General features: G+C 47.0%; 1 protein-coding gene across 1 annotated transcript in view; it reads right to left on the bottom strand.

Moving 5' to 3' along the window:
* Positions 1–13,506, bottom strand: part of SLC71A1 (solute carrier family 71 member 1) — an 80,598-nt gene that overhangs the window by 53,035 nt on the left and 14,057 nt on the right. Inside the window, exons 2-3 of the mRNA XM_075321011.1 lie at positions 9,766–9,878; positions 970–1,065 (exon numbers count right to left, since the gene is read on the bottom strand). Coding sequence (XP_075177126.1) covers positions 970–1,065; positions 9,766–9,846 — 177 coding nt within the window. The 5' untranslated portion in view covers positions 9,847–9,878. The remainder of the gene's footprint in view (positions 1–969; positions 1,066–9,765; positions 9,879–13,506) is intronic.

The following is a 13,506-nucleotide window of genomic DNA, read 5'->3' as shown; positions in this document are numbered from 1 at the left end:
AGCATCTGGCACACCCGCTGCACCGCCTGCAGCATGACCCTTCTCCACCACTGTCCGTGCCTCCTGCAATTCCGCTCCACCACCGCTGTTGTGCCCCCTCTGATAAGACATCACCGAATTATAAAAAGGACCCCATATTTTTTTTTTTCCCCCCTAAATTTGGAGAATGTCTTATAATTCAGTGCGTCTTATAAAATGAAAAGTATGTAGTTACACTGAGATCCAGGTCTTGGCAAAATGTATCAAGAAGTGATTAGCGAGCATGATCATTACTCTATAGAGCATCAGGGTTCTCAGGCGCAACTCTAGTGTAATGGAAAGCAACCGGAAACTCAAGCATTTTTAAACACCGATGCTCGATCGAGTAACTAGCAAGCTCGCTCATCACTAATCACAACCACAGATGCTCTTACACGGCGGGCAGCAATGGGGCACATTCGGCTGGTCTTCCAAAAGACATGGCTGGAAAGTAGCACAACGGATGGAAGGTGCAGGGAATTTGATGGTCTGGCTAGTTGTAAAAAGCAACAAAATTGAAGAAATCTTTTTGCCATTTGGAAATACTAGGTTGCCATCTGAAGCCCTGCATTACAAGCGCATGGGTCCACTATCAGAATAAACACATTTGCAAGACAGAAATAAGACAATTGTGACATGTAACACCGTTACTTCCTAACTAGATGCTTTACTGGATAATTATTAGCTAATCTCTCCAATATTGGTCAATGCCCTTATGCAGCTTAACCCCTGAGCAACCAAACTCAAAGCCAATAGCCCTTTATGTAGAGTCTACAAAACAAACTGTAACCCTTTATCCTGGGATCAGATGGGTGTATTTCATGGTAGTCCATAAATGGACTGTGAAATATGCCCATCAATCAGTTTAGAATCCAATGGGCGGCATGGCCTGCTTTTCTCTGAAACAGTTGATACATGGAGACAAATGTACAATGATTAAACAGAACTTACCACCAAGGTCGGAGCAGTGAGTAAACCCCAAGCAAAGAATTCAAGAAAGATGACGATGACCGCATGATACACGCTGGGAGAGCCAAACCCCTGAGGCTGGAGACAGAATGACAATATTACAGCTGCACAAAACTGAACAGTCTTTATAATAAAGCACAAGATCAACCACAAAGAGTCAGAAGGTAAAGATACGCCGAGAAAATATGCTAAGTGTCTCCTGCCAACTGGAGGAGGCATCACAAGCGTCTCAGCCAGTGCAGACATGAGACGTGACGACAGGGCTATTTCACAAATTCAGTGACTTAGGCTTCACAGATATCGTGCAATAATACAGCTTGATGTGAGAAAGACTATATGATGAGATCCAGCACTGCAGAAGTAAGGCACCGTGCTGCAATGCAAATAGTTCCCTAATAGAAATTCACCACTCAGGTGTCACACAGCGGATACAAGGACGGACAAGCATATGCTTCCCCAATTATGAAACTGCAAGTCTCAGCATACCCCGACACTCCACAGTTTTATGTTTGGCAGCATCTAAGGCTACTTTCACACTTGCGTTTTCCTTCCGTCACAATCCGCCCTTTTGGAAAATAGCGGAATCCGTTAACGGATTCCGCTGTTTCCCATAGACTTGTATGAATGACGGATTGTGCCAAAAGGACCTGCGTTGCTTCCGCTGGGCGACGCTGCGTTGCTTACGCCCAGCGGGAGAAACGCAGCATGTAACGTTTTTTTGAGCAGCGGAATCCTTAGGATTTCACTGCGCATGCTCTCTCTGGCTCCCTGCACCCGTAACCAAGGTAAATATCGGGTAACCAAGCAAAGTGCTTTACCCGATATTTACCCTGGCCACGTGTGCAGGGTGCCCGACACTTCCCCGCTCGGCTCCATTGTGCCACTATATGCAACACATCCGTTGCATCCGTCACACAGCGCAATGCAACGGATACCGTTCAACGCAAGTGTGAAACTAGCCTTAGTTTCACATCTGGAGAGTGACAGGTTGTAGACGATAGATCTATGACAATCTGGGCTGCAACGTTCTGTGAAGTCCAACAATACGTGTTATAATACACGTGTTGCTTTACTGCCCATTTATGACGGAGCTGGACCCTTGGCTTATTGTCTTCACAGACCCGATAGCAAGTAAGAGGTTTTTAAAGCACAAATTCTTCTTTACCCATCTTTAGACCAGTGAGCCAGGCTTTGGTCCACTGTTGAATTAGGAGCCCACTTAATATGGAGCCCTTTACGTCAAGTGAATGCTGGGGTCATATTTCATGACCCTCCATTGATGATCTTTCCTAACATATTCAAGATACATAGTCGCTTTAATCTGTCTTGTAGCACATATTACAAGGTAACATGGCAAATAAAATGCCTTTTATCACCATAAAAGTTCCATCATTTATTTTTCCACCCATTAGCCATCAGTAACATGTAACAGTGTATGCATTAAAGGGAACCACTCACCAGTTTTGGGGCCTATAAGCTGCAGCCACCACCACCAGGCTCTTATATACAGGATTCTAACATGCTGTATATAAGAGCCCAGGCCACTGTGTAGAATGTAAACACACTTTTAGAATACTTACCTAAACGGTCGGTGCAGTGCAGATGGGTCAGATGGGCGTCTCCGTTCTTCGGTACCGGTGCCTCTTCTTTTGGCCATCTTTGTCCTCCGTCTTCTGAAGCTAATGTGGATGAAGCGTCCTACGTCATCCACACTCGCCGGTATTGAGGTTCTGCACAGGCGCACTTTGATCTGCCCTGAGCAGGGCAGATCAATGTATTGTAGTGCGCATGCGCAGAACCTCACTGCCGGCTATCGTGGCTGACATCAGACGCGTTATCCACACTAGCATCAGAAGAAGGACAAAGATGGCCAAAAGAGGAGGTGCCGTACCTGGAGAACAGAGACACCCATCTGACCCATCTGCACCGTACCGACTGTTTAGGCGAGTATTATAAAGTATTTTTTACGTTCTACACAGCGGCCTGGGCTCTTATATACAGCGTGTTAGACTGCTGTACATAGGAGCCCACTGGTGGTGGCCGCAGCTAATAGGCCCCAAATCTGGTGACAGGTTCACTTTAAGATCCTTATTGATCGCTGTCTTCCATGGCTTTCAGCATTGCTCCAGTTCCTTTCCTGCAACATATGACCCCTAGCTGTGACCAGCCAACCATCACAGCGTCTTCCATGTGGACTGGAGGTCACTTTTTCTGTTTAAGTCCATGTGACTCCCATACACTTGCATTAAAAAAGAAGGGAATTTTGTTTACTTACCGTAAATTCCTTTTCTTCTAGCTCCAATTGGGAGACCCAGACAGTAGTAGTGTGACAGTGGGTGTATAGCTACTGCCTCTGGAGGCCGCACAAAGAACTACACTTAAAAGTGTAAGGCCCCTCCCCTTCTGGCTATACACCCTCCCGTAGGAGTACGGATTCCTCAGTTTTAGTACCAAAGCAAGAAGGAGGAAAGCCAATAACAGTTTCAAAAACAAATTCAATCCGATAACAAGATCGGAGAACTTAAGAAACAACATGAACAACATGTGCACCCGAAAAACGAAACCCTAAGAACAAATAGGGCGGGTGCTGGGTCTCCCAATTGGAGCTAGAAGAAAAGGAATTTACGGTAAGTAAACAAAATTCCCTTCTTCTTTTTCGCTCCTAATTGGGAGACCCAGACAGTGGGACGTCCAAAAGCAGTCCCTGGGTGGGTAAAAAGATACCACAAGAACGGGCTGTCAGACAGCCTCTTCCTACAGGTGGGCCACCGCCGCCTGAAGGACCTGTCTACCTAGGCTGGCATCTGCCGAAGCGTAGGTATGCACTTGATAGTGTTTGGTAAACGTGTGCGGTAAACGTGTGCAGACTCGACCAGGTAGCCGCCTGGCACACTTGCTGAGCCGTAGCCTGATGCCGCAATGCCCAGGACGCACCCACGGCTCTGGTAGAATGGGCCTTCAGTCCAGATGGGATCGGAAGCCCCGCAGAACGGTATGTGTGAAGAATTGGTTCCTTGATCCACCGCGCCAGGGTGGATTTGGAAGCTTGCGATCCCTTATGCTGACCAGCGACTAGGACAAAGAGCGCATCAGAACGGCGTAGAGACGCCGTGCGAGAAATGTAAATCCTGAGTGCTCTCACCAGGTCCAACAGATGTAAACCCTTTTCAAATTGGTGAACTGGATGCGGACACAAAGATGGCAAAGTGATATCCTGATTGAGATGAAAGGAAGAAACCACCTTGGGAGAAAACTCTGGAATTGGACGCAGTACTACCTTGTCTTGGTGAAACACCAGGAAGGGAGATTTGCAAGATAACGCCGCTAGCTCGGACACTCTTCGAAGAGACGTGACCGCCACAAGAAAAACTACCTTTTGTGAAAGCCGAGAAAGGGGAACCTCTTTCAAAGGCTCGAAAGGCGGCTTCTGGAGAGCAATGAGAACCTTGTTCAGATCCCAGGGTTCCAATGGCCGTCTGTAAGGAGGAACGATATGACAAACTCCTTGGAGAAACGTGCGTACTTTAGAAAGCCGTGCCAAGCGCTTCTGAAAGAATACGGATAGCGCGGAGACTTGACCCTTAAGCGAGCTAAGCGACAAACCTTTTTCCAACCCAGACTGCAGGAAGGAAAGAAAAATTGGCAATGCAAATGGCCAGGGAGAAAACCCTTGAGCCAAGCACCACGCTAAGAATATCTTCCACGTCCTGTGATAGATCTTAGCTGAGGATGGTTTTCTAGCCTGTCTCATTGTGGCAACAACTTCATGAGATAAACCTGAGGCCGCTAGGATCCAGGACTCAATGGCCACACAGTCAGGTTCAGGGCCGCAGAATTCAGATGGAAAAACGGCCCTTGAGACAGCAAATCTGGACGGTTTGGTAGTGTCCACGGTTGGCCTACCGTGAGATGCCACAGATCCGGGTACCACGACCTTCTTGGCCAATCTGGAGCGACGAGTATGGCTCGATGGCAGTCGGACTTGATTTTCCGGAGAACTCTGGGTAACAATGCTAGAGGTGGGAACACATAGGGGAGTCGGAATTGCGACCAATCCTGAACCAAGGCGTCTGCCGCCAGCGCTCGGTGATCGTGAGACCGTGCCATGAAAACTGGGACCTTGTTGTTGTGCCGTGACGCCATCAGATCGACGTCCGGCGTCCCCCAGCGGCAACAGATCTGCTGAAACACGTCCGGGTGAAGGGACCATTCTCCTGCGTCCATGCCCTGGCGACTGAGAAAGTCTGCTTCCCAGTTTTCCACGCCTGGGATGTGAACTGCGGATATGGTGGACGCTCTGCTTTCCACCCACGTCAAAATCCGCTGGACTTCTTGAAAAGCTTGGCGACTGCGTGTTCCCCCTTGGTGGTTGATGTACGCCACCGCCGTGGAATTGTCCGACTGAATCCGAATCTGCTTGCCTTCCAGCCATTGTTGGAAGGCTCGCAGGGCAAGATAGATTGCTCTGATTTCCAGAACATTGATCTGCAGGGTGGACTCTTCCTGAGTCCACGTCCCCTGAGCCCTGTGGTGGAGAAACACCGCTCCCCACCCTGATAGGCTCGCATCCGTCGTGACCACTGCCCAGGACGGGGGAAGGAACGACTTTCCCTGTGACAATGAGGTGGGGAGAAGCCACCAACGCAGAGAGTCCTTGGCAGTCTGAGAGAGGGAGACAGTCCTGTCGAGGGACGTCGATTTCCCATCCCATTGGCGTAGAATGTCCCATTGTAGAGGGCGCAGATGAAACTGCGCGAACGGGACTGCCTCCATTGCTGCTACCATCTTTCCTAGGAAATGCATGAGGCGCCTCAGTGAGTGCGACTGGCTCTGAAGGAGAGATTGCACTCCAGTCCGTAGCGAGCACTGCTTGTCCAGTGGAAGCCTCACTATCGCTGAGAGAGTATGAAACTCCATGCCAAGATAAGTCAGAGATTGGGTCGGGGTTAGATGAGACTTTGGAAAGTTGATAATCCACCCGAAACTCTGGAGAGTGTCTAGTGCCACCTTCAGACTGTGTTGGCATGCCTCTTGAGAGGGTGCCTTTATAAGCAGGTCGTCTAGATACGGGATGACCGAGTGACCCTGCGAGTGCAGAACAGCTACTACTGCTGCCATGACTTTGGTGAAGACCCGGGGGGCTGTTGCCAGACCGAAAGGTAACGCTACGAACTGTAGGTGTTCGTCGTGTATGACGAAGCGTAGGAAACGCTGATGCTCTGGTGCAATCGGCACGTGGAGATACGCATCTTTGATATCTATTGATGCTAGAAAATCTCCTTGAGACATTGAGGCTATGACGGAGCGTAGGGATTCCATCCGGAACCTCCTGACTTTTACTGTTGAGCAACTTTAGATCCAGGACGGGTCGATACGATCCGTCCTTTTTTGGGACCACAAACAGATTGGAGTAAAAACCGTGACCTTGTTCCTGAAGAGGGACGGAGGTCACCACTCCTTCCGCCTTTAGAGCGGCCACCGCCTGCAACAGAGCATCGGCTCGGTCTGGTGGTGGAGAAGTTCTGAAGAAACGAGTTGGCGGACGAGAACTGAACTCTATCCTGTACCCGTGAGACAGAATATCCCTCACCCAACGGTCTTTGACGCGTGACAGCCAAATGTCGCCAAAGTGGGAAAGCCTCCCACCGACCGCGGGTGTGGGAATCGGAGACCGCAAGTCAGGAGGACGCCGTCTTGGCAACGGTTCCTCCGGCTGTCCTTTTTGGGCGTGACTGAGACCTCCAAGAATCTGAGCGTCTCTGGTCTTTTTGAGTCTTTTTTGACGAGGCGAATTGGGACCTGCCCGGTCCTCGAAAGGACCGATAACCAGACTGACCCTTCCTCTGTTGGGGTTTGTTTTGTCTGTGTTGCGGTAAGGATGAGTCCTTACCCTTGGAGTGTTTGATGATTTCATCCAAACGCTCTCCAAACAATCGGTCACGAGAAAAAGGCAAATTGGTTAAGCACTTCTTGGATGAGAATCTGCTTTCCAATGTCTCAACCACAGGGCCCTACGCAAAACAACGGAGTTGGCTGACGCCACTGCCGTGCGGCTTGTAGCGTCAAGAACAGCATTAATCGCGTACGACGCGAATGCCGCCATTTGCGAGGTCAATGGTGCTACCTGCGGGGCAAATGCACGTGTGACTGAGTCGACTCGCGCAAGCCCGGCTGAGATAGCTTGGAGTGCCCATACGGCCGCAAAAGAAGGCGCTAATGACGCTCCAATCGCTTCATAGATGGATTTCAGCCAGAGCTCCATCTGCCTGTCAGTGGCATCTTTAAGTGCCGCTCCATCTTCAACTGCAACCAAGGATCTAGCTGCAAGCCTGGAAATTGGAGGATCCACTTTTGGACACTGGGTCCAACCCTTGACCACCTCAGGGGGAAAAGGGTAGCGTGTATCTTTAAGCCGTTTAGGAAAACGCCTTTCAGGATAAGCGTGGGGTTTCTGGATTGCGTCTCTAAAGTCAGCGTGGTCCAGAAAAGTGCTTAATGTACGCTTAGGGTATCTGAAATGGATTCTCTCGTGCTGCGAAGCTGACTCCTCTACAAGAGGAGCTGGTGGGGAAATATTTAACATCTTATTGATGTTAAATATAAGATCATTAACTATGGCGTCACCATCTGGTGTATCTAGATTGAGAGCGGTCCCAGGATCAGAATCCTGATCAGTTACGTCCGCCTCATCACCCATAGATTCATCTCGCTGGGATCCTGACCATTGAGATGAATGTGAAGGCCCGTCATAGCGAGCCCGCTTAGGCTGCCCGGGGCCATCGTCCGAGTCAGAGTCTTCACCCTGAGGTGTATATGCCCGTCCCGGAGCTTGGAGGTAATTCAGCTGAGGGGGACCAGGGGGCAATGATTGCACAGTGTCCGTGGCCTGAAGTACAGGCCTAGCTCGCAATGTGTCAAGAATTTGTGACATAGTGAGAGACATTCTGTCAGCAAAAGCTGCAAACTCAGTTCCTGTCACCTGGACAGCATTCACAGGTGGTACACCCTGGGTCACGTCCAGCAGAGGTCCCGACTGTGCAAGCGCCGCAGGGGCCGAGCACGGCACACAATGGGGGTCCGTGGAGCCTGCCGGTAGAAAAGTCCCACATGCGGTGCAGGAAGCATATAATGTCTGTGCCTTGGCACCCTTGCGTTTTACGGACGACATGCTGCTGGCTCTCTGCAATGTGAGAGAGTCTATAGCCAAAGGGCGACCAGCGCTATGTAATACCAAGTATTTGTAGAAACAAAATACTAAGAATACTACTGGCACAAGAGGGGGTGAGCCCTGAGGGCTGCTTACCGCCCGCTGAATAGCGGGTAAGAGGCGCAGAATTCCTTGTCTGGGTCTCCCCGGCTCCCCTCTGCAGCTCAGCGTGTCAGCAGGAATGGCTGCCGGCGTCTGTGGAGAGGGGCGGTCCGTGGGAGTTTCCAAACAAAAGTGCGGGAAACAGTGTCCCCTCTGTGCCGATTGTGAGGGCTGGAGTATGTAAAAACGACTCCAGCCCTCGGCGCTGATGCACTGGCCAGCGTCCCGCCCCTCTCCTGACTGGCAGGTCTGGGGGCGGGAACGAACGGAAGCAGGCCGCAAAAGCCGGGGACTCGAGTTATCAGCGCGGCCGCCGTAAAAGCGCGGGCCGCGCTGAAGTCCCCGGCGCACCACAAGTGCCAGCCGCGCCGCAGTCCCAGCGGCCGGCGCGACCGATTCCCAGAAGTGGCCAGCGTCCCGCCCCTCTCCTGACTGGCAGGTCTGGGGGCGGGAACGAACGGAAGCAGGCCGCAAAAGCCGGGGACTCGAGTTATCAGCGCGGCCGCCGTAAAAGCGCGGGCCGCGCTGAAGTCCCCGGCGCACCACAAGTGCCAGCCGCGCCGCAGTCCCAGCGGCCGGCGCGACCGATTCCCAGAGGTGTGCCTGCTTCAGCGAAGCTGAATGAGGCCATGGCACAAGCGCCGTAGCGCTGATGTCCCCCGGCGCACTACAACACCCAGCATGCTGCGGTGTGAGCGCCAAATGCACGGGGACACAGAGTACCTTGAGGAAGCAGGGCCATGTCCCTGATGTACTCCGCTCCATCCAGCATCTTCTCCAGGGGCTGTAGATGGAGCACGGTCTCAGTGCCTGGAGACCAGTAAATCCCACTTCACCCAGAGCCCTGTAAAAAGGGATGGGGAAGGAATCAGCATGTGGGCTCCTGCCGCCGTACCCGCAATGGGTACCTCAACCTTACAAACACCTCCGACATAAGTGAGGTGAGAAGGGAGCATGCTGGGAGCCCTGTATGGGCCCTCTTTTCTTCCATCCGACATAGTCAGCAGCTGCTGCTGACTAAAAACAATGGAGCTATGCGTGCGTGTCTGACCTCCTGCGCACAAAGCTAAAACTGAGGAATCCGTACTCCTACGGGAGGGTGTATAGCCAGAAGGGGAGGGGCCTTACACTTTTAAGTGTAGTTCTTTGTGCGGCCTCCAGAGGCAGTAGCTATACACCCACTGTCACACTACTACTGTCTGGGTCTCCCAATTAGGAGCGAAAAAGAAATAAGTATCCGACAAGAAGAGCTGCAGTCACATTATGCAGGAGATAACCAAAGCAGCGCAGGAAATGGTAGTATACACTGAGCATACTTTACTGATGGCCAACATGGGGGGGGGGCAAATAAAAAAAAAAAATAATAAATGCAGGAATCATTCTTTAACAAATTCTTCTGTTTTGTAGATTCAACAACTCTTCCAAAACGCATATTCCTCATTCAGGTGATAACTAAATAAGACACTTACTGAGCCGCCATCTTTGATGATTATCTTTTTTGCGAGAAGAACACTGCGGTTCACCCTCTTCTTTTTCTTTCCCTGGGTCATTTTCACATAACTAGGGTCCTGGCAACATTCACCTACAAAAAAAAAAAAAAAAAAAAAAAAAAAAAAGATAAAACTTTATCTTGCTCTCTATCCATATGTTGTATCATAAAGTATAAAGTAGACAGGTACAGGCAATATATATGACATGAGTCACAATAAAAAAAAAGGTGCTATAGGGCGATAGTAACATCTGCTAAAGTCTAAAGGTGGAGAGACTCCTATCTCATAGGTTATAATTAGAGACAGTCGACTCAGTCGGGAAATCTATTTTTACTATTTATCTTCTGGTCAGGAGCTACAACCTGTGCTATATTCCAAGTTATATGATTATATACGTCCTACTAACGAGAACCTCAGATAGAGAGATATATATATATATATATATATATATATATATATATATATATATATATAGAGATATATATATATATATATATATATATATATATATATATATATATATATATATATATATATATATATATATATATAGAGATATATATATATATATATATATATATATATATATATATATATATATATATATATATATATATATATATATATATAGAGATAGAGATATATATATATATATATAGAGATAGAGATATATATATATATATATATATAGATAGAGATATATATATAGATAGAGATATATATATAGATAGAGATATATATATAGATAGAGAGATTATATATATATATATATATATATATCTCTCTATCTATATATATATCTCTATCTATATATATATCTCTATCTATATATATATATATATATATCTCTATCTCTATATATATATATATATATATATATATATATATATATATATATATATATATATATATCTATCTATATATATCTATCTCTATATATATCTATCTCTATATATATCTATCTCTATATATATATATATATATATATATATATATATATATATATATATATATATATATATATATATATATATATATATATATATATATATATATATATATATATATATATATATATATATATATATATATATATATACGCACACATATATACACACGCGCACACACACACACGCGCGCATACAAGGACTCAAAGAATGCTGGCAATTGTAAAGCGCAGATATCTCCTGGAAAACGTCATGCAGTAAAAGGAGACAAAAGTGTAAGGCTATGTGCGCGCACGCTGCATCTTTGTGGAAGTCAAATCTATTGACTGGAAGGGCTCAAAAACGCTGGGAAAGACCCAGAAAGAATTGACATGCTGCATCTTTGTGGTCACCACAAAGACGCAGCCCAAAAAAAAAAAAAAAGCTGCAACGTGCGGACAGCAAAAATGAAATCTCAGACTTTGCTTGGGGAAGGAAATGCATACAGTTTTGAGAGCAAAACTGCACTCAAAAAACATGCAAAAACGCGGCAAAAAATGCAGGCCTAAAGGTGCGCAGCGTTTTAGATGCAGCATGCTTCAGCTCTGTCCAAAACGCTGTGTTGTACAAGTCTAGTGGATGGATTTCTAGAAATCCTGTGCCACTGTGCTTGTTTTTTCTGCATCAAACACTGATCTGCGGTGCGACTTTCCAGACTACAGCATGTTAAATGTTTGCTGCAGATTCGCATGCGTCCTCTGTAGGGAGAACACAAGCCAGAGACCGCAGTGCCCGAACCCTGATCGTGGGTACAAGGAGCTGTGTTCTCCTGCGGAGGAGACTTGCGGCCCCCCAGGTCAGGACCCCTGTGTCCAGGACGCAATGAGTCCTGATCGTGGGTACATACCCTAAAGCCCTTTCTCAAATATAATCAGGAAAACAAACATTTCTGTTAAACTTCATTATGAACACACTGGCCCACAAGAAAATAACACAAATCGGATTCTCTGCTGCCCAGAATTTTAACAGCTGTGTGAGACTTTCCGCTTCTGTATTGGGAGATACTACAGCATGAAAACACAGGGGAGATCTGTGGTGCTGTTTTAGATCATCAAGGATGTACTGTAGTTAAAAGGGAACCTGTCATTTGGTTCAGGCTGCCAGAATCAGGAGCAGCATGAGTCAGTTTGGCTGCACAATTGTCGCCAGGCATATTTTATCTGAAATGCTCCGGCTTCTTAGAGAAAACAGTCTGAAGAGTCGACAGGGGAACATAGGAATAGACAAGACTAGACGGGCGCCATCCGTGGCCAGCATATAGGGATATCTATAGGGTCCAGCTACAGATGATTGACAGGTCTCTTCCTATGTACAGACGCGAGAAAGATCAGGCAATCAACTAGAGCAGATGGGGAGAGGCGACCAGGGGCCACGCTGCACTAATCACATCTATTCCTATGGTCCCCTGACAGCTTTTCTCTGAAACAGAGAACAATATACCTGGCTGCAATTGTGCACTGCCAGGCTCTGATTGTTGCTGCCTGTTAATTGGGCAGTATGAAAATAGTGACAGGTTTTCTCCTGTACTGTGGTTGTATACAAAATATATTATAAGACTAACTCATACAGCCCTCTGTGTTATCCTTTTGCAGATAAAACCTTTCCGGAAAGAGACGCATCCTCCTCCTTTATCTGGGCCACATAATACACAGGTGTATCGCATTACATTGCTTCATGCACAATATTATTTATCAGTTAAGTTCACGCTCCTGGTGAGGAAAAAGGTACATTTTCATCTGATTTGCATTTGCTGAATACTCGAATAGTGGCTGCTCCGTGGCATAAATGCTGTGGATTTTCATCATCAGAAAATCTGCACAAGTAAATACCGGTGAAGATTAATTACAAATAAAGATGTGGCCATTCTTTGCATTTCAAACTCTGCATTGCATAGGGTTAGGCACGAAGGCAATACATTTTTATTCTGCGAATTTCAAATCAGCAGCATTGGGCGACATACGCTGGACATCTTATATGAAATGATATATACAGTGGAACCTTGGATTACGAGAATAATTCGTGCTGGGATTATGCGCTTAAACCAAGTCACTCTTATATCAAAGAAAATTTTCCCATAAGAAATAATTGAAACACAGACAATTCGTTCCACAACCCAAACATATTTACTGTATTTATACAAACTTATCACAGTAATACAATATAATGTGCTGTATTCAAATAAAATTATCACAGTGCACCAATACACAATACTGTACAGTAAAAACAGAAAACAAATTAAACTGCACATTAGCTTACAATAAAATTGTTGGTGTGCGGGAGGTACAGCACAGAGAGAAAAAAATTATGTCTAAATGTAACAATCCTTATTCTAGAACAATACGCACAAAAACACCCCAAATCTATTCTCCCCAAAATAAGAGCAGAACTAAGGCTAGGTCCACATTTCCGTTTTTTATGATCAGTCACAATCCGCCGATCTGATAAACAACGCAATCGTTTGGCTTGTATGAGCGGCGGATTGTGACTGATGACGCTGCGTTGCATCCGCCGCCCGACTGATCAGTCGTGGAGCGACTGACCGTCGGGTGGCAGGAACGCAGCATGTAGCTTTTTTTGAGCAGCGGAATCCTTTTGATTTCGCTGCGCATGCTCTCGGCGGCCGAACGATCAGCTGATCGCCCGGCGGCCGGCTACTGAGAGCGATCAGCTGATCGCCCGGCTACTGAGAGCGATCAGCTGATCACCCGGCGGCCGGCTACTGAGAGCGATCAGC

This window comes from Anomaloglossus baeobatrachus, chromosome 8 (assembly GCF_048569485.1).
Source record: "Anomaloglossus baeobatrachus isolate aAnoBae1 chromosome 8, aAnoBae1.hap1, whole genome shotgun sequence".
NCBI lineage: Eukaryota > Metazoa > Chordata > Amphibia > Anura > Aromobatidae > Anomaloglossus > Anomaloglossus baeobatrachus.
The sequence above is the reverse complement of the archived record's forward strand: the minus strand, read 5'-3'. Positions and strand labels throughout refer to the sequence as shown.